Below are 21,688 nucleotides of genomic sequence, written 5' to 3'. Positions count from 1 at the left end.
CGCCCGGCTCGTGATGGACAGTCACGTCGGCCAATAGGCACCGGGGGATTGGCACATCGGGTTGCCGCCTCCCGCCCCTTCCACCGCCCAATCGGCTTGGAGGGGTTCTGATTGGCAGCGCTGCCGACCAATCGCCGCGGGGGGTGCGCCCCGCAAGACGCACCCCAACAGCGCAGCACGCCCCCCCCTTTCATTGCCCATTCGCGTTAGGCCGCCCTCCTGATTGACAGCGGCATTGACCATTAGCCTTCGAAGTTATCACCCCCCCACGTCGCTTACGCAACGCGAATACGACGTCCCGCCTTTCCGCAGACACGCGCCCAATCAGCGGCGCAAGCCCCGTGACTGACGGCGGAAACAGCCAATGAAACCGAGAGAGCCCGTCCAAGTTAGCCGCGCCCCCACAACGTCAATTTCTCCCGCCCATTCCTCCGCGATCTGACCAATCAGCACAGGTCGCTATCGGGATGGACGGCAGCTCTGGCCAGTAGAACGCGCGGTGGTTCTTTTTCCGGGGTGGCAGGGCGAATTGGCTCGCGCGCTGCCTCGAGCCCAATCGTCGCACACCCGCGAGAGCCTCGACCAATCGGCGTGCGGCGATGGCTGATGGTGGTGGTGGGGTCAGCCAATGGAAAGGGGCACGGGTCCGTCAATGGCGGGTTTCATGGACGGCGGCGACGGCCAATAGGACGAGCGGAGGTTCGGGGGCGGGGTTTGCAGGCTAGGGTCGCGCGCTCGCTCGAGACCAACGGTCGCGCCGACGTCCGCCCAGCCCGGGGGCGGGGACCAATCCGCGTGGGGGTTACAGTCTGACTGACACGGGAGTGACCAATGAGTAGGGGGGACCTCCGGCATTGGCGATTGATGGACGGGGCTGGGGGCAAATCGGCGGCGTCGGCGTGGGGGGAAATGGGGCGGGTTCGTCCATCCAGGAGTCGGCAGCGATGGCGGCGGGAAGACGATCCCGGGAGCGGGAAGGTGAGGGATGCTCCCTTTTCTACTCCGTTTAATGTCTCTATGCAAACCTTTTGCCCTCCTGTGGGTGGGGTTTCATCTGTGGGAGACGTTAGAACGTGTCGTTACCCACACCCGCTCCCCCCTAACCCCCCCCCCCCCCGCTCATCCAGCTTTCATTTATATATAGCCTGGCACGTCCCAAGTGGCAGAAGGGAGCATCTGGGGAGCAGCACTGCACTCCCTGGAGCGTGGCGGTCAGATATCCGCCCTCATGTCCTGTCCGCATCCCAATTTGTGCACAGTCTGATCCCCCAGTGTCACACCGCACCCAATTTGTGCACAGTCTGATCACCCAGTGACACACCGCACCCAATTTGTGCACAGTCAGATCCCCCAGTGTCACACCGCACCCAATTTGTGCACAGTCTGATCCCCCAGTGTCACACCGCACCCAATTTGTGCACAGTCTGATCCCCCAGTGTCACACCGCACCCAATTTGTGCACAGTCTGATCCCCCAGTGTCACACCGCACCCAATTTGTGCACAGTCTGATCCCCCAGTGTCACACCGCACCCAATTTGTGCACAGTCTGATCCCCCAGTGTCACACCGCACCCAATTTGTGCACAGTCTGATCCCCCAGTGTCACACCGCACCCAATTTGTGCACAGTCAGATCCCCCAGTGTCACACCGCACCCAATTTGTGCACAGTCTGATCCCCCAGTGTCACACCGCACCCAATTTGTGCACAGTCAGATCCCCCAGTGTCACACCGCACCCAATTTGTGCACAGTCAGATCCCCCAGTGTCACACCGCACCCAATTTGTGCACAGTCAGATCCCCCAGTGTCACACCGCACCCAATTTGTGCACAGTCTGATCCCCCAGTGTCACACCGCACCCAATTTGTGCACAGTCTGATCCCCCAGTGTCACACCGCACCCAATTTGTGCACAGTCTGATCCCCCAGTGTCACACCGCACCCAATTTGTGCACAGTCAGATCCCCCAGTGTCACACCGCACCCAATTTGTGCACAGTCAGATCCCCCAGTGTCACACTGCACCCAATTTGTGCACAGTCTGATCCCCCAGTGTCACACCGCACCCAATTTGTGCATAGTCTGATCCCCCAGTGTCACACCGCACCCAATTTGTGCACAGTCAGATCCCCCAGTGTCACACCGCACCCAATTTGTGCACAGTCTGATCCCCCAGTGTCACACCGCACCCAATTTGTGCACAGTCAGATCCCCCAGTGTCACACCGCACCCAATTTGTGCACAGTCAGATCCCCCAGTGTCACACCGCACCCAATTTGTGCACAGTCAGATCCCCCAGTGTCACACCGCACCCAATTTGTGCACAGTCTGATCCCCCAGTGTCACACCGCACCCAATTTGTGCACAGTCAGATCCCCCAGTGTCACACCGCACCCAATTTGTGCACAGTCAGATCCCCCAGTGTCACACCGCACCCAATTTGTGCACAGTCAGATCCCCCAGTGTCACACCGCACCCAATTTGTGCACAGTCAGATCCCCCAGTGTCACACCGCACCCAATTTGTGCACAGTCAGATCCCCCAGTGTCACACCGCACCCAATTTGTGCACAGACAGATCCCCCAGTGTCACACCGCACCCAATTTGTGCACAGTCTGATCCCCCAGTGTCACACCGCACCCAATTTGTGCACAGTCAGATCCCCCAGTGTCACACCGCACCCAATTTGTGCACAGTCTGATCCCCCAGTGTCACACCGCACCCAATTTGTGCACAGTCAGATCCCCCAGTGTCACACCGCACCCAATTTGTGCACAGTCAGATCCCCCAGTGTCACACCGCACCCAATTTGTGCACAGTCTGATCCCCCAGTGTCACACCGCACCCAATTTGTGCACAGTCTGATCCCCCAGTGTCACACCGCACCCAATTTGTGCACAGTCAGATCCCCCAGTGTCACACCGCACCCAATTTGTGCACAGTCAGATCCCCCAGTGTCACACCGCACCCAATTTGTGCACAGTCAGATCCCCCAGTGTCACACCGCACCCAATTTGTGCACAGTCAGATCCCCCAGTGTCACACCGCACCCAATTTGTGCACAGTCAGATCCCCCAGTGTCACACCGCACCCAATTTGTGCACAGTCAGATCCCCCAGTGTCACACCGCACCCAATTTGTGCACAGTCTGATCCCCCAGTGTCACACCGCACCCAATTTGTGCACAGTCTGATCCCCCAGTGTCACACCGCACCCAATTTGTGCACAGTGTGATCCCCCAGTGTCACACCGCACCCAATTTGTGCACACATCTGGCCCCAGTCCTTTCAGAAACGTGAAAGGGTTCAGAAAAGATTTACAAAGGATGTTGCCAGGCTTGGAAGGTTTGAGCTGCAGGGAGAGGCTGAATAGGCCGGGGTGTTTTCCCTGGAGCGTCGGAGGCTGCGGAAACCATCCTCTGAGATTGCTGGGCGGGCCCGTCAGTCGAAAGAGTGAACGTGCCTGGGGTGCTGTCAAATGAAATCAGGCACACACGGTCTCCGTAGTTCCCGAGTCTGGAAGGCTCTGCCTCCTCGGGGAAAATACTGAGTTTCTTTGGGATTTCGTTAAGCTTGCAGACCGGAGGCTGAGGACAGCGAGGGAGTGGGGCAGAGAGTCGTGGTGTCTTAGAAGTATTTTCTTTACATTGTACTTAGTGGTTCTGCATCTCTCAAGGCAGTCAGTTCCAGATTTTTTTTTATTATTCATTCAAGGGATGAGGACATCACGGGCCAGGCCCAGCATTTATTGCGCAGGGTCGGCCACAGTGCTCTGGGTCTGGAGTCACAGACTGTAGGCCAGACTGGGTAAGGAAGGCAATATGCTTCCCTAAAGGACACTCCTGAACCGGATGGGTTTTTGCAACAATCGACAATAGATTCGAGGTCATCGTTAGCCTCTTAGTTTCAGGATTTGCCGAGTGTTCAAATCCCACCATCTGCCGCGGTGGGCTTCCAACCTGGGTCCGCAGAATGTTGCCCGTGTCTCTGGATTAACAGTCCGGCGATCACACTGCTAGGCCACTGCCTTCAGAATCACCCCTCAACCAACAGCACGGAAACAGACCCTTCGGTCCAACCCGTCCACGCTGACCCTGATATCCCCAACCCAATCCAGTCCCATTTGCCAGCACTTGGCCCATGTCCCTCCAAACCCTTCCTGTTCATGTCCCCATCCAGATGCCTTTTCAATGCTGTCATTGTGCCAGCCGCCACCACTTCCTCTGGCAGCTCATTCCACACATGCACCACCCTCTGGGTGCCCCTTAGGTCCCTTTTATATCTTTCCCCTCTCAACATAAACCTATGCCCCTCTAGTTTTGGACTCCCCCACCCCAGGGAAAAGACCTTGTCTATTTACCCCTATCCATCTGATCACCCCTTAACCTCCAACGCTCCAGGGAAAACAGCTCCAGGGTGTAAGTTTGCTCGCTGAGCTGTAGGTTTGATATCCAGGCGTTTCATTACCTGGCTAGGTAACATCATCAGTGGCGACCTCCAAGTGAAGCGAAGAGGTTGTCTCCTGCTTTCTATTTATATCTTTCTCCTGGATGGGAGTCCTGGGGTTTGTGGTGGTGTCATTTCCTGTTCGTTTTCTGAGGGGTTGACAGATCTATGTGTTTGTTTATGGCGTTGTGGTTGGAGTGCCAGGCCTCTAGGAATTCTCTGGCATGTCTTTGCTTAGCCTGTCCCAGGATAGATGTGTTGTCCCAGTCGAAATGGTGGTTTCTTTCATCCGTGTGTAGGGCTACGAGGGAGAGAGGGTCGTGCCTTTTTGTGGCTAGCTGGTGTTAGTGTATCCTGGTGGCTAGCTTTCTTCCTGTTTGTCCTACATAGTGTTTGTGGCAAATCCTTGCATGGAATTTTGTAGACGACGTTGGTTTTGCCCATGGGTTGTACTGGGTCTTTTAGGTTTGTTAGTTTTTGTTTGAGAGTGTTGGTGGGTTTGTGTGCTACTAGGATTCTGAGGGGTCTCAGTAGTCTGGCTGTCTGTTCTGAGACTTCTTTGATGTATGGTAAGGTGGTTAGGGTTTCTGGCTGTGTTTGGTCTGCTTGTCGTGGTTTGTACTTGAGGAATCTGCGCACTGTATTTTTTGAGTATCCGTTCTTCTTGAATACGTCGTATAGGTGGTTCTCCTCTGTTTTCCGAAGTTCGTCTGTGCTGCAGTGTGTGGTGGCTCGTTGGAATAGCGTTCTGATACAGCTTTGTTTGTGTGTGTTGGGATGGTTGCTGGTGTAGTTAAGTCTTTGGTCAGTGTTAGTCGGTTTTCTGTATACGCAGGTTTGTAGTTCTCCCTTGTCCTTTCTTTCGACTGTGACGTCCAGGAATGCGAGTTTGTTGTCGGTTTCTTCCTCCCTGGTGAACTCTATGCCTGTGAGGGTGTTGTCGATGATGTTAAATATCTCTTCTCTCTTGTTTCGTTTTGTGATGACAAAGGTGTCATCTACGTCGCGGACCCAGATGTTTGGTTTGATGGTTGGTAGGGCTGTTTGTTCTAGCCTTTGCATTACCGCTTCTGCTGTGAGTCCTGATAGCGGAGATCCCATGGGTGTGCCGTTGTTTTGTTTGTAGACTATGTTGTTGAAGGTGAAGTGGGTGGTGAGGCACAGGTCCACTGGCTTCATGATGTTTTCGTTGGTAATGTGATTGATGGTGGTTGGGGGGGGTGTGTGTGTGTGCGTGTGCGTGTGCGTGTGCGCGTGTGTTCCCTCCGCCGGGCCGACGTTGCAGGGGGTGAACGGTGCTGTTACGTCGCATGGGACCATCGCTCCGTCGTCCTCTATCTTGGTGTGTTTGATGGTGTTTAGGAGGTCCTGGGTGGTGTGGATGGAGTGCTGCGACTCTTCTACTGGGTACCTCAGTCATGCGCGTAGTCCTGCACTGTATCACACAACGATTCTGTGCCTCAGAGGGGCTTTTAAATATCACTTATTGCCCTCCTTGAGAAGGTGGGAGGGGGTGTGAGCTGCCATCTTCGCCACGTGCTGTGGGGTAGACCCACGATGTCCCTCAGGGAGGGGGGGCAATCCCAGGGTTCTGACCCCAGGAAGGAACGGCAGATAGATTCTGAGACGGGGAGTGGCTCGGAGTTGGGGAGAGGGGGAGGGGGAGTGGTGTTCCCCGTGTATCTGCTGCCCCCCCCCCCATCCCCCTTCTAGATGGTAGAGGGGTGTGGGGGGTTTTGGGAAGGTGCTGTCTGAGGAGCCCCTCGGTGAGGTTCTGCAGTGGGTCTTGTAGACGGTACACACTGCTGCGACTGAGCGTCGGTGGGTGGGGTGGAGGGAGGGAGTGGGGGGTTTGTGGGGCTGGGGCCAATCGAGCGGGGTGTGTGGGGGGGCTGCTTTGTCCCTGGGCGGTGTGGAGATTCTCGAGTGTTGTCGGAGCTGCCCCCCCCCCCTCCATCCAGAGGCAAGTGGGGAGTACTCCCTCAGCCTCCCTGACTTATGCCTTGTCGATGGTGGGACAGGGCTCGGGGAGCGGGGAGTCAGGAGGGGAGTGATCGCTGCAGGATTCCCAGCCTCTGACCCTGCTCTTGTAGCCGCTGGGTTTATACGGGGCTGGTCCACGTTCAGTTTCTGGTCAACGGTAACCCCCAGGATGTTGGTAGTGGGGGAATTCAGTGGCGGTAACGCCATTGAACATCAGGAGGCGGTGATGGGATTGTCTCTTGTTGGAGATGGTAGTTGCCACTTGTCAGCGCAAGCCTAGATATTGATAAGATTAACCTTGATAGTGTGTGTGCGTGAGAGTTGTGATGGTGGGACTGGTGTTCTCCCTGCAGGCCGCAAGAGAGGGATGGCGGACGATGAGGAAGAGGAGGGGGGTCTTGACGAGTTGGCTTGTCGCTGGGAGTGGGAAGGGGATGACGGATCCTGGAACGTTTACTCGACGGAACACGAGCAGGATCTCTCAGATGCTTTGCGGTGAGTCTCGGGGGCAGCGTTCGGCCAAGGGGCTCTCTGCTTCAAAACTCAAAATCCTTCCATCGCCTCTAACCCCACCGCTCCCTCTGATCGCCCACTTTCCCCTTTCACACCCACCACCCTTTCCCCATCTCTGTGATTTCCTCCAGTCCCACAACCTTCATATCTCTGCTTGCTTCTGTTCCCACACTCCCAAACACTCTTCATCCCCAGTTTGAATTGCTGTCTCTCTCGCGCTCTCTCTCTCACACACACACACACTCACTCACTCACTCACTCACTCACTCACTCAGTCTCTCTTGGACCCCATTCCCTCTCGGTCTATTCCTCTTTTTCTGTCTCTTGGTTGGGCCTCTCTCATTCTTTCTCTCTCTCTCTCTCTCTCTCTCTCTCTCTCTCTTGATCTATCCCTGTTTCTCTGTCTGTCTCTCTCTCTCTCTGTCTCTCTCTCTCTGTCTCCCACTCCATCTCCCGGTCTATCCTTCTTTCTCACTCTGTCAGTTTCCCCCCCCCCAACGCCCCTCTCTCTCTCTCTCTCGCCCCTTCTGTCCTTTACTATGTCTTTCTGTCTCTCTCTCTCTCTCTCTTCGCCTGTCCACCTCTCTCTGTCCCTTTTTCTCTATCTCTCTCGGTCAGCCCCCTCTCTTTCTCTCCCTCTCCCTCTCTCTCTCTCTTCCTCAGTTCCCCCCTGTCCCCGCTCAGACTTTCCAAGTGAATTACGTGGACACTGACATTGCACCATATCTTTCTCCCTCCGCCCAGGTCAGGGAGTACCTCTGTTCAGCTGTCTCTTCCCACGAATGTCACCCTGCAAGTGGATTTGAAGAAAATGGTGCAGAGGAACAGCCAGACGGGCTTTGAGAGGAACGTGCGCTACGCCGTGGAAGAAAAGAAGGACTGTACGATCCTGTCCTGACAGTGTTCAATGGGCAGACACTCCGGGGAACTTTAAATTCATCTTGTTGTTAAAGCGTAGAGACAGCTTTGCATTCAGTTCAAAACAGTACAGAGAGTTTTACTTTCCATTGGGAAAAACAGAGGGAGCTTTACCTTCTCTGTAAAAGGGTAGAGGGAGCTTTACTTTCAGATTAAAGAGTAGAGGGAGCTTTACTTTCAGATTAAAGGGTAGAGGAGGCTTTACTTTCAGATTAAAGGGTAAAGGGAGCTTCACTTTCAGATTAAAGGGTAGAGGGAGCTTTACTTTCAGACTAAAGGGTAGAGGGAGCTTTAGTTTTAGATTGAAAGGGTAGAGAGAGCTTTACTTTCAGATTAAAGGGTAGAGAGAGCTTTACTTTCAGATTAAAGGGTAGAGGGAGCTTTACTTTCAGATTAAAGGGTAAAGGGAGCATCACTTTCAGTCTAAAGGGTAAAGGGAGCTTTACTTTCAGATTAAAGGGTAGAGGAAGCTTCACTTTCAGATTAAAGGGTAGAGGGAGCTTTACTTTCAGATTAAAGGGCAGAGGGAGCTTTACTTTCAGATTGAAGGGTAGAGGAAGCTTCACTTTCAGATTAAAGGGTAGAGGGAGCTTTACTTTCAGATTAAAGAGTAAAGGGAGCTTTACTTTCAGATTAAAGGGTAGAGGGAGCTTTACTTTCAGATTAAAGGGTAGAGAGAGCTTTACTTTTAGATTAAAGGGTAGAGAGAGCTTTACTTTCAGATTAAAGGGTAGAGAGAGCTTTACTTTCAGATTAAAGGGTAGAGAGAGCTTCACCTTCAGATTAAAGGGTAGAGGGAGCTTTACTTTCAGATTAAAGGGTAGAGAGAGCTTTACTTTTAGATTAAAGGGTAGAGAGAGCTTTACTTTCAGATTAAAGGGTAGAGAGAGCTTTACTTTTAGATTGAAAGGGTAGAGAGAGCTTTACTTTCAGATTTAAGGGTAGAGAGAGCTTTACTTTTAGATTGAAAGGGTAGAGAGAGCTTTACTTTCAGATTAAAGGGTAGAGAGAGCTTTACTTTTAGATTGAAAGGGTAGAGAGAGCTTTACTTTCAGATTTAAGGGTAGAGAGAGCTTTACTTTTAGATTGAAAGGGTAGAGAGAGCTTTACTTTCAGATTAAAGGGTAGAGAGAGCTTTACTTTCAGATTAAAGGGTAGAGAGAGCTTTACTTTCAGATTAAAGGGTAAAGGGAACTTTACTTTCAGATTAAAGGGTAGAGAGAGCTTTACTTTCAGATTAAAGAGTAAAGGGAGCTTTACTTTCAGATTAAAGAGTAAAGGGAGCTTTACTTTCAGATTAAAGGGTAGAGGAAGCTTTACTTTCAGATTAAAGGTTAGAGGGAGTTTTACTTTCAGATTAAAGGGTAAAGGGAGCTTTACTTTCAGATTGAAGGGTAGAGAGAGCTTTACTTTCAGATTAAAGGGTAGAGGGAGCTTTACTTTCAGATTAAAGGGTAGAGGGAGCTTTACTTTCAGATTAAAGGGTAGAGAGAGCTTTACTTTCAGATTAAAGGGTAGAGGGAGCTTTACTTTCAGATTAAAGGGTAGAGGGAGCTTTACTTTCAGATTGAAGGGTAGAGGGAGCTTTACTTTCAGATTAAAGGGTAGAGAGAGCTTTACTTTCAGATTAAAGAGTAGAGAGAGCTTTACTTTCAGATTAAAGAGTAGAGGGAGCTTTACTTTCAGATTAAAGGGTAGAGAGAGCTTTACTTTCAGATTAAAGGGTAGAGAGAGCTTTACTTTCAGATTAAAGGGTAGAGAGAGCTTTACTTTCAGATTAAAGAGTAGAGGGACCTTTACTTTCAGATTAAAGGGTAGAGAGAGCTTTACTTTCAGATTAAAGGGTAGAGAGAGCTTTACGTTCAGATTAAAGGGTAGAGAGAGCTTTACTTTCAGATTAAAGGGTAGAGGGAGCTTTACTTTCAGATTAAAGGGTAGAGAGAGCTTTACTTTCAGATTAAAGAGTAGAGGGAGCTTTACTTTCAGATTAAAGGGTAGAGAGAGCTTTACTTTCAGATTAAAGGGTAGAGAGAGCTTTACTTTCAGATTAAAGGGTAGAGGGATCTTTACTTTCAGATTAAAGGGTAGAGGGAGCTTTACTTTCAGATTAAAGGGTAGAGAGAGCTTTACTTTCAGATTAAAGGGTAGAGGGAGCTTTACTTTTAGATTAAAGGGTAGAGGGAGCTTTTCTTTCAGATTAAAGGGTAGAGGGAGCTTTACTTTCAGATTAAAGGGTAGAGGGAGCTTTACTTTCAGATTAAAGGGTAGAGGGAGCTTTACTTTCAGATTAAAGGGTAGAGGGAGCTTTACTTTCAGATTAAAGGGTAGAGGGAGCATTACTTTCAGATTAAAGGGTAGAGGGAGCTTTACTTTCAGATTAAAGGGTAGAGGGATCTTTACTTTCAGATTAAAGGGTAGAGGGAGCTTTACTTTCAGATTAAAGGGTAGAGAGAGCTTTACTTTCAGATTAAAGGGTAGAGGGAGCTTTACTTTTAGATTAAAGGGTAGAGGGAGCTTTTCTTTCAGATTAAAGGGTAGAGGGAGCTTTACTTTCAGATTAAAGGGTAGAGGGAGCTTTACTTTCAGATTAAAGGGTAGAGGGAGCTTTACTTTCAGATTAAAGGGTAGAGGGAGCTTTACTTTCAGATTAAAGGGTAGAGGGAGCATTACTTTCAGATTAAAGGGTAGAGGGAGCTTTACTTTCAGATTAAAGGGTAAAGGGAGCTTTACTTTCAGATTAAAGGGTAGAGGGAGCTTTACTTTCAGATTAAAGGGTAGAGGGAGCTTTACTTTCAGATTAAAGGGTAGAGGGAGCATTACTTTCAGATTAAAGGGTAGAGGGAGCTTTACTTTCAGATTAAAGAGTAGAGGGAGCTTTACTTTCAGATTAAAGGGTAGAGGGAGCTTCACTTTCAGATTAAAGGGTAGAGAGAGCTTTACTTTCAGATTAAAGGGTAGAGGGAGCTTTACTTTCAGATTAAAGGGTAGAGAGAGCTTTACTTTCAGATTAAAGGGTAGAGGGAGCTTTACTTTCAGATTAAAGGGTAGAGGGAGCTTTACTTTCAGATTAAAGGGTAGAGGGAGCTTTACTTTCAGATTAAAGGGTAGAGGGAGCATTACTTTCAGATTAAAGGGTAGAGGGAGCTTTACTTTCAGATTAAAGGGTAGAGGGAGCTTCACTTTCAGATTAAAGGGTAGAGAGAGCTTTACTTTCAGATTAAAGGGTAGAGGGAGCTTTACTTTCAGATTAAAGAGTAGAGGGAGCTTTACTTTTAGATTAAAGAGTAGAGGGAGCTTTACTTTTAGATTAAAGGGTAGAGGGAGCTTTACTTTCAGATTAAAGGGTAGAGGGAGCTTTACTTTCAGATTGAAGGGTAGAGGGAGCTCTCAGTCCGGTTAACCTCTTGCCGTTTTCCGCCCAGATTTCGTGTGGCAGTGGCAGGGTGACGACGCCGTCTGGCGCCCCTATGGCGCCGCGGTGTGTGCCGAACTGGAGCGGGCCAGGCGGGGGGGAGCGGCGACGGTGCCCCACTCCATTGGGCGGGCCCGCTACCTCCTGGAGGTTGGGCGGATGAGGCAGGTCAACAGCGGGACCAAGTACGAGCGCAAGATGAGCCGCCTGCGTTCAGGTAAAAGCGCACCCCGCCGGTGTCTCGCGGGCTCCGACCTGCCCTCGGCGTCTCTCACCCACGTTCTGTCTCTCCCCCGCCCGCAGATGCCGCGGCGACGCCCAGCGACGCTGACGACTCACGGCCCTCCGACGGTGCGTCCACATCCTCCTCCTCCCCCTCGCCCGCGGGTTCTGTCCCCGCCAAGAGGGCGCGCCGGGTGCGTCCAGAGAAGGGAGACGCCGGCAGTCAGCAGGCAGCGGCCGACAGCCAAGGTAAGCGCGGCGTTGCTGCCCTCCCCTCGCTGGTATCGGGCCGGGGGTGAGGGAGGGGGAGGGGGGGGGGGCATGGTTTGGGTGCTGTCGGGGGGGCGCGGAGTGGAGGCCGGGCGGGATGCGTCGGGTAAGTGTGCCATGGACCGGAGGAGATGTGTTTTGTTTAGCGTTCACCGCCCATCACGGCTTCAGTCTGTCTGGATTGAGACCGTGAGACATCGGAGCAGAAATTAGACCACTCGGCCCATCGAGTCTGTTCCGCCGTTCAGTCATTACGTTCCTCGACCCCATTCTCCCCGTAACCCTTGCCCCCCCCCCCTTGACCATCAAGAGTCTATCTATCTCAGTCTTAAACGCACTCAGTGACCTGGCCCCCACAACCCTCTGTGGCAGTGAATTTCATAGATTCCCCACTCTCTGGCTGAAGACGTTCCTCCTTATCTCCCGTTCTAAAGGCTGTACCCTCGTGTCCGAGTCTCTCCTCCTGATGCAAACATCTTCCCCAGCGTCCACTCTGTCCAGGCCGTACTGTATTCTGCACGTTTCAGTTAGATCCCCCCCCCCGACCCATCTCCTCCTGAACTCCATCGAGCGTAAATCCAGAGTCCGCCAATGTCCCTCATACGTTCAGTCTTCCAATCCTGGGATCGTTCTCGTGAACCTCAGTATACAGGAAGGCTGTGGAAACATTGGAAAAGGTGCAGAGGAGATTGACCAGGATGGTGCCTGGTCTGGAGGGAAGGTCTTATGAGGAAAGGCTGAGAGACTTGGGTCTGTTCTCATTGGAGAGAAGGCGGCTGAGAGGGGATTTGATAGAGACATACAAGGTGATCAGAGGATTAGATAGGGTGGACAGTGAGAGTCTTTTTTCCAAGGATGATGACGTCAGCTTGTACGTGGGGCAAAACTACAAACTGAGGGGTGATAGATGTCAGAGGCAGGTTTTTCACTCAGAGAGTGGTAAGGGTGTGGAATGCCTGTCCTGCCAATGTAGTTAATGCAGCCACGTTAGGGAGATTTAAACAATCCTTGGATAAGCACATGGATGATGATGGGATAGTGTAGGGGTACGAGCTGAGAATAGTTCACAGGTTGACGCAACATCGAGGGCCGAAGGGCCTGTTCTGCGCTGCACTGTTCCATGTTCTCTAACCTCCTCTGGACCCACTCCAGGGCCAGTACATCCTCCCTGAGATATGGGGCCCGCTACGGCAAATGTGGCCCTGACTGGAGCTTTGTAGAGCCTCGGAAGTACATCCCTGCTTTTATAATCAAGTCCTCTCGAAATAATGCAATCATTGCATTTGCCTTCTTAACAGCTGACTCTTAGATTAGATTACATTACAGTGTGGAAACAGGCCCTTCGGCCCAACAAGTCCACACCGACCTGCCGAAGCGCAACCCACCCATGCCCCTACATTTACCCCTTACCTAACACTACGGGCAATTTAGCATGGCCAATTCACCTGACCTGCACATCTTTGGACTGTGGGAGGAAACCGGAGCACCCGGAGGAAACCCACGCAGACACGGGGAGAATGTGCAAACTCCACACAGTCAGTTGCCTGAGGCGGAGAATTGAACCCGGGTCTCTAGCGCTGTGAGGCAGCAGTGCTAACCACTGTGCCACCGTGCCACCCACACTGCTACCTGTCCCTCTACCTATCTTTGTATCATCTGCAAACGTAGCCAGAATGCCCTCAGTCCCTTCATCGCGATCGTTAATGTATAAAGTGGAAGGTTGTGGTCCCAGCACTGAGCCTTGTGGGACACCACTTGTCACCGGCTGCCATCCTGAGACGGACCCTTTTCTCCCCCACTCTCTCTGCTTCCTGCCAGACAGCCAGGCTTCTGTGCTCTATTGTTTGGGGATGCAAGTGAATACTCCGTATCAGCTGACCACATTCTCACAGGGGTGTCACTTCTGAAGATGGTTCGACCTGTTCAGGAACAAGGAAGCAATTTGGGATGGCTCCTTGCAGCCTTAGAGATGTACAGCACGGGAAACAGACCCTTCAGCCCAACCCGGCTGTGCCGACCCAGATATCCCTAACCTAATCCAGTCCCCGTTTGCCAGCCCCTGCCCCGTATCCCTCCAAACCCTTCCTATCCCTGTCCCCATCCACCTTTTCAATGCTGTCATTGTACTAGCCTCCACCCTTCCTCTGGCAGCTCATTCCACACACGCACCACCCTCTGGGTGAGAAAGTTACCCCTCGGGTCCCTTTCCCCTCTCACCCTAAACCTACGCCCCTCTAGTTCTGGACTTCATCCCCCACCCCAGGGAAAAGACCTCGGCTATTCACTGTACCATGTCCCTCATGATTTTATAAACCTCTATAAGGTCACCCCTCAGTCTCCGACACTCCAGGGAAAACAGCCTCAGCCTGTTCAGCCTCTCCCTGTAGCTCAGATCCTCCAACCCTGGTAACATTCATGTAAATCTTTTCTGAGCCCTTTTGAGTTTCACAACATCCGTCCTATAGCAGGGAGACCAGAACTGAATGCAGTGGCCCTAACCAATGTCCAGTACAGCCACAACCTGACCTCCCAACTCCTGTACTCAATACCCTGACCAATAAAGGAAAGCGTACCAAACGCCTCCTTCACTATCCTAACTACCTGCGACTCCACTTTCAAGGAGCTATGAACGTGCACTCCAAGGTCTCTTTGTTCAGCAACACTCCCCAGGACCTTACCATTAAGTGTATAAGTCCTGCTAAGATTTGCTTTCCCAAAGTGTAGCACCTCGCGTTTATCTGAATTAAACTCCATCTGCCACTTCTCAGCCCATTGGCCCGTCTGGTCCAGATCCTGTTGTACTCCAGAGGCTTCCGCCCTATTTACGTCTATTCTATCCACACCTTTTATCCTCTTGAATACCTCAGTTTGATCTCCCCTCAGTCATCTAAATTCCAGAGAGTACAGGCCTAAACTGTTCAATCCCTCTTCATACGACAAGCCCCTCATCTCTGGGATCAATCCAGTGAGCGCCCTCTGAGCTGCCTCCAACGTCACGACGCCTGTCCTTGAATAACGGAACCAAAACTGTGCATGATACTCCGGGTGCGCTCTCACCAGTCCCTCATACAGTTACAACAACACTTCCTTACCTTTCCACTCCAATCCCTTAGCTCTGAAAGCTGACATTCCATTTGCTTTCTTTATTATCTGCCATTCACGATTGCTAGTTTTCTGTGACTCATGAACTAGAGCACCCAGATCCCCCTGCACCTTCTCAAGCAGGGGTGTTACGTTAGCCATTTTCCAGTCCTCTGGGACCCTCCTGCCTCAGTGATTCCCGAACGATCACCACCAGAGCCTGTGCAGTCTCCTCAGCTGTCTCTTTCAGAACTCTGGGGTGTAGTCCATCTGGTCCAGGGGATTTATCCACCTTCACGCCTTTCAGCTTTCCCCCAGTACCTTTCTCCTGAGCGATGGCCCCCTGACTCTCTCCAGGTTCTGGTACGCCGCTGGTGCCTTCCGCTGTGAACACTGAGGCAAAGTAACCTGTTCAGTTCCTGCCCCAGGAGCACTGCTGCCTCACAGCACCAGGGGCCCAGGTTCGATTCCAGCCTCGGGGCGACTGTCTGTGTGGAGTTGGCACGTTCTCCCGCTGTGTCTGCGTGGGTTTCTTCCAGGAAGCTCTGGTTTCCTCTCACAGTCCAAAGATGTACAGGTTAGGGCGGATTGGCCGTGCTAAATTACCCATAGTGCCCAGGGATGTGCAGGTTAGGGTGGATTGGCCGTGCTAAATTACCCATAGTGCCCAGGGATGGGCAGGTTAGGGTGGATTGGCCATGCTAAATTACCCATAGTGCCCAGGGATGTGCAGGTTAGGGTGGATTGGCCGTGCTAAATTACCCATAGTGCCCAGGGATGTGCAGATTAGGGTGGATTGGCCGTGCTAAATTACCCATAGTGCCCAGGGATGTCTAGGTTAGGGTGGATTGGCCACGCTAAATTAACCAGAGTGCCCAGGGATGTGCAGATTAGGGTGGATTGACCGTGCTAAATTACCCATAGTGCCCAGGGATGTGCAGATTAGGGTGGATTGGCCGTGCTAAATTACCCATAGTGCCCAGGGATGTGCAGATTAGGGTGGATTGGCCGTGCTAAATTACCCATAGTGCCCAGGGATGTGCAGGTTAGGGTGGATTGGCCGTGCTAAATTACCCATAGTGCCCAGGGATGTGCAGATTAGGGTGGATTGGCCGTGCTAAATGCCTCATCTTCCGCTTCGGGACCCTTCAACCCCAGGGCATCAATGTGGACTTCACCAGTTTCCTCATTTCCCCTCCCCCCACATAACCTCAGTTCCAACCTTCCAGCTCAGCACTTGTCCTCATGACCTGTCCTACCTGCCTATCTCCCTTCCCACCTATCCGCTCTGCCCTCCTCTCTGACCTATCACCTCCATCCCCACCCCCATCCACCTAGTGTACACTTTGCTACCTTCTCCCCCACCCACCCCCTCTTCCATTTATCTCTCCACCCCGGAGGCTCCCAGCCTCTATTCCTGATGAAGGGCTCCTGCCCGAAACGTCGATTTTCTTGCTCCCTGGATGCTGCCTGACCTGCTGTGCTTTTCCAGCGCCACTCTTGACCTTGACTCCGATCTCCAGCATCTGCAGTCCTCACTTTTTCCCCCCTTCCGATCAACTCGGGCCAGCTCCTCCCTCGCCTCTTTGCAGCTACACTTACTCAATCGCAACGTCTGAATCCAGCTTTTCCCTCTCAGACCGCAGGGTGAATTCTTACACACAATGCTCACTGCCTCCTAGCGGCTCCTTCATCTTAAGCTTCCTAATCAAGTCTGCCGCGTCCCCAGAAACCAGGATTGTCTGTTCCCCAGTGGGCTCTACCACAAACTGCTCCGATAAACCATCTGCTAGGTGTTTTACAAATCCCTTTTCCTGGAGATCCACTACCAACCTGATTCTGAACGCTTCCAGGATTATTGTAATAGTGTCTTCTCTCTCTCCTGATCTATTTTCTTCCCGACTGCCTCGAGAGGGCCTGTACACAAGACGTGTAGCCTTGGCTGCTTAGTTCCTAGCCCTGCTTCCGTGATACCCACAGCGTTGTGTCTGCTGACTTCGATCTGCGCTGTCAGTCCACTTACCTCATTCCGTGCACAACAGCTTCAGTCCTGCGTTGACTGACACGCTTCTCAGAGTGGCCCCCTTATCTGCTGTTAGATTCCTAAACTTACTTAGCGAGTTTTGAGAAGATTTGTAGCTCAGGTTGACATTCTGGATGTGGGTTTGCTCACTGAGCTGGAAGGTTCATTTCCAGACGTTTCGTCACCGCACGAGGTAACATCTTCATTTTACACGGTATTTTGTAATCTTTGGCATCACTAGACGAAACTAATTAGAGGAAACCTTCAAGACCATCAATAATACCTTTACTGGCATAAAATTCACTGAAGAGGAGGAAAACAACAACAAAGTGCTATTCCTAGATGTCACAGTAGAGTGAACAGCCAATGGGGAACTTCAAACTAGCGTCTACAGGAAAACAACACATATGGACCAAATACAGAACTACAGAAGCAATCATCCCAACACCCACAAACGAAGCTGCATCAGAACATTATTTCAACGAGTCAACACACTGCAGCACAGAGGAACTATGCAGAGCAGAGGAAAATCACCTATACCTATATAAGGGCAGCACGGTGGCTCAGAGGTTCGCACTGCTGCCTCACAGCACCTCTGGCGACTGTCTGTGTGGAGTTTGCACATTCTCCCCGTGTCTGCGTGGGTTTCCTCCCACATGTGCAGGTTAGGGTGAATTGGCCGTGCTAAATTACCCGTAACGTTAGGTGCATTAGTCAGAGGGAAATGGGTTCGGGTGGGTTACTATTCGGAGGGACGGTGTGGACTGGTTGGGCCGAAGGGCTGTTTCCACACCGTAAGGGAATCTAATCTACCGTGTATTCAAAAAGAATGGGTACCCAATGAACACAGTCCGCCGATTTCTCAGCAACAAACCCAAACAAACAGACAAAACGCGTTCCAAGTTTGGGAGAAGATTTGTAGCTCGGGTGCTCCTTGTTGTGGTTCTGTTCGCCGAGCTGGGAATTCGTGTTGCAGACATTTCGTCCCCTGTCTAGGTGACATCCTCGGTGCTTGGGAGCCTCCTGTGAAGCGCTTCTGTGATGTTTCCTCCAGCATTTATAGTGGTTTGTCTCTGCCGCTTCCGGGTGTCAGTTCCAGCTGTCCGCTGCAGTGGCCGGTATATTGGGTCCAGGTCGATGTGTTTGTTGATTGAGTCTGTGGATGAGTGCCATGCCTCTAGGAATTCCCTGGCTGTTCTCTGTTTGGCTTGACCTATAATAGTAGTGTTGTCCCAGTTGAACTCATGTTGCTTGTCATCTGTGTGTGTGGCTACTAAGGACAGCTGGTCGTGTCGTTTCGTGGTAGTTGGCGTTCATGGATACGGATCGTTAGCTGTCTTCCTGTTTGTCCTGTGTAGTGTTTTGTGCAGTCCTTGCATGGGACTTTGTACACCACATTGGTTTTGCTCATGCTGGGTATCGGGTCCTTGGTCCTGGTGAGTTGTTGTCTGAGAGTGGCTGTTGGTTTGTGTCCAGGAACCCCAGCCACTCTCCCCGACATCAAAGACATCTCGGGAATGACTGTCAGACTACTCAGACCCCTTGGCATCGTGGTAGCCCACAGACCCACCAAAACAGCAGCTAATGAAGTTGAAAGGCCCTATACAGACAACAAGCAAAACTAATGTCATTTATAAAATACTGTGCAAGGACTGTAACAAACACTACATTGGACAAACAGGCAGAAAACTAGCCACCAGGATACATGAACATCATCTAGCCACAAAACGACATGACCCTCTCTCACTAGTATCCTCACGTATGGATGAGGAAGGACACCACTTCGATTGGGACAACACATCCATCTTAGGACAAGCCAAACAGAGACACGCACGAGAATTCCTAGAAGCATGGCATTCCAACCAAACCTCTATCGACAAACCCATCGAGTTAGACCCCATCTACCACCCACCTGAGAAAAAGGAACAGGAAGTGACTTCCCCACAGGAAACGACACCACCAACCCAAAGAGACCCAAACATATAAACAGAAAGCAGAATTATCAGCAGTGCTTCGCCCGGAGGCCCACTGAAGATGTTACCTAGTAGGGTGACGAAACGTCTGGAAATGAACCTTCCAGCTCAGCGAGCAAACCTACATCCATTTCCATACTCTCTGTCTTGTTACGCATTCTGGCAGACCTTAATAACCTCTCCTTCCTGATCCCTCCCTCCCTTAAACTTTTTCCGTAACTTTCCATGCAACTGAACCCAGCTCATTCCGTGCAATTCTGGTCTCCTTCCTATTGGAAAGATGTTGTGAAACTTGAAAGGGTTCAGAAAAGATTTGCAGGGATGTTGCCAGAGTTGGAGGATTTGAGCTACAGGGAGAGGCTGAACAGGCTGGGGCTGTTTTCCCTGGAGCCTCGGAGGCTGAGGGGTGACCTTATAGAGGTTTATAAAATCATGAGGGGTAATGGATAGGATAAATAGACAAAGTCTCTTCCCTGGGGTTGGGGAGTCCAGAACTAGAGGGGCGTAGGCTTAAGGCGAGAGGGGAAAGATATAAAAGAGACCTCAGGGGCAACGTTTCACACAGAGGGTGATACGTGTGTGGAATGAGCTGCCAGAGGAAGTGGTGGAGGCTGGTACAATGACAGCATTTAAAAGGGTGGATGGGGACAGGGATAGGAAGGGATTGGAGGGATATGGGCCGGGCGCTGGCAGGTGGGACTAGATTGGGTTGGGATATCTGGGTCAGCATGGACGGGTTGGGCCGAAGGGTCTGTTTCAATGCTGTATGACTCTGTGACTCATTCCCTCTCCCCCCCCCCCCCCCCAGATTCAGTACTTAGTTTAAAGCCCTAATCATAACCCTAGTTACTTAATTCACTAGGACTCGGGTCCCGGCATGATTCAGGTGCCCGCCTCATTCGAACACCCCCCCCCTTAGTGGTAGTCAGGAAAATAAATCAGGAGATAGAGAAGGCGTTGTTACGATAATCCTGGAGACCTTCTATATGCAGTTGGAATGGGGTGAGTCAGGTTGGTCATGGATCTCCATGAAGAGGAATTTGTAGAATATCTACCAGGTGGTTTTCCGGAGCAGCTTGTGGCAGGTACCATAGGGTCCACAGGGTTAATTTATCCCCACACGGAAGGGGGTGGTGAGTGTCAGGAACGGGCTGCGACAGGTCGTGGCAGAGGGCGGGTACCACTTTGGCATTTAAGAAACACTTGGAGAGGTACGTGGTTGGTGTGGGGATGGAGGGACAGAGGCCAAACGCAGGCACACGGGACGAGGTTCGCAAGTTTGGAGAAGGTTGGTAGCTCGGGTCGAGGTTCTGGATGTGGGTTTGCTCGCTGAGCTGGAAGGTTCGCCTCCAGACGCTTCGTCACCCTACGAGGCGACATCTTCAAGTGGGCGAAGCGCGGCTGACAATTCCGAGATTAATCGCTCGATTAGTTGGGAAAACGGGGGCGGCATGGACAGGTTGGGCCGAAGGGCCTGTTTACGTGCTGTGGGCCTCCAGAACGTAGACCATTCCAGCACGGTCCAGGCCCTTTGGCCCTCGATGTCGTGCCGGCCTGTGGAACCGACCTGAAGCCCATCCAACCTAACCCATTGCATTCTCACCTGCGTTTGTCCGGTGACCTTTCCTCGATGACTCTATCGCCGCCAGTGCCTCGTGGGCTCTCGCTCCCGCGCCAGTCTCTGAGCCACGCGTTTACGAGGCCGGTCTTGTTTCACATTCCTCGGGTGGGGGGGGGGGGTTAACCTGTAGACTCTTAATCTTTTTGGTCCTGCTTTTCAGTCGTATCCGTGACTTCTCTCTCTCTCTCTCTCTCTCTGTCTCTCTCTCTCTCTCTCTCTCCGCCTTTGGTACAACTGGACTTTCCCCGCCCATCCCCCTCCACCGCTCCAAGTTCCGGCACGAGGATTTACCTCCCTACAGGGCGCTCCTCCCCCCCCCCCCCACTCCCATCCACACAGGGAGCACGAGCCTCTTTTTCCGAACACGCCATCGATCGATGCAGGGGGTGGTGGGGAGACAGAAGCTGAGACGCCGAATGATTTCGGAAGGAGAGGCGGGCTGGCGGACAAATTAAACCGGGAGGGATTCGGGGAGGGGTTGGCGCCGTTGGGGGGGGGTGGTGGGGTGCGAGGGAGGGAGATGGGAATGAGAGCGTTGCTCCACGGAGAGGTAGCACAGCTCGATGGGCGGAATGGCCACCCCCCCACCCCACACCCCGATTGGCGGTGTTCTCCCAGACCTGAGGGGGGCGTGATGAGGTTCGCCGCCGAGACCCACCTCCCTGTCCCTTCTCTCTTCAGAAACAGTGAAGACGATGATCGTCAAGGGGAAAGCGGCCGTGGACACGGAGTGCCAACAGAAGCTGGGCAAGGTACCGCCGGTTTGAGGGGTGGGGGGAGAGAGGGGCAGCGGCACGGTGCTGCCCCACGCGAGGATCTGAGCTGGACTGACAAAGCTGGCCCCCTGCGTCACTTCTCCGTGCCCACTCCCTCTGCTCCTGTTAACGCAGTGATCTGTCACTCGCATTAATCCCAAAACCCCTACCGATGCCAACTCGTCGCCCTCCATTCCCCAGACTCTCGCTAACTTGGATTAGGCCTTTGGTGTGCAATATCCCTCACTCCCTCCCCCTCACTCCCTCCCTCCCTCCCTCCCTCCCTCTCACTCACTCACTCACTCACTCACTCACTCACTCCCTCTCTCTCTCACTCTCTTGCAGTGGTGGGATGTGCAACCTGTCTGTCTGTCTCTCTCTCTCTCTCTCTCTCTCTCTCCCTTTCTCTCTCATTCTCTCCCACACGTTCTCTCCCTGTCCCTTTCACTATCCCTCTCATTCTCTCCCTCACAC

The 21,688-nt window shown here is 52.0% G+C and overlaps 1 protein-coding gene across 1 annotated transcript in view; it reads left to right on the top strand.

Moving 5' to 3' along the window:
* Positions 1–936: 936 nt before the first annotated feature.
* The window catches only part of parp2 (poly (ADP-ribose) polymerase 2), a 140,192-nt gene continuing 119,440 nt past the window's right edge, over positions 937–21,688 (top strand). Inside the window, exons 1-6 of the mRNA XM_087975419.1 lie at positions 937–978; positions 6,780–6,921; positions 7,684–7,820; positions 11,280–11,486; positions 11,573–11,740; positions 21,141–21,211. Coding sequence (XP_087831545.1) covers positions 945–978; positions 6,780–6,921; positions 7,684–7,820; positions 11,280–11,486; positions 11,573–11,740; positions 21,141–21,211 — 759 coding nt within the window. The 5' untranslated portion in view covers positions 937–944. The remainder of the gene's footprint in view (positions 979–6,779; positions 6,922–7,683; positions 7,821–11,279; positions 11,487–11,572; positions 11,741–21,140; positions 21,212–21,688) is intronic.

Source organism: Chiloscyllium plagiosum, unplaced genomic scaffold (assembly GCF_037043375.1).
Source record: "Chiloscyllium plagiosum isolate Xiang-an unplaced genomic scaffold, Cpla_swu_hap1 HiC_scaffold_27, whole genome shotgun sequence".
NCBI lineage: Eukaryota > Metazoa > Chordata > Chondrichthyes > Orectolobiformes > Hemiscylliidae > Chiloscyllium > Chiloscyllium plagiosum.
This window is presented reverse-complemented; position numbering and strand designations above follow the sequence as displayed.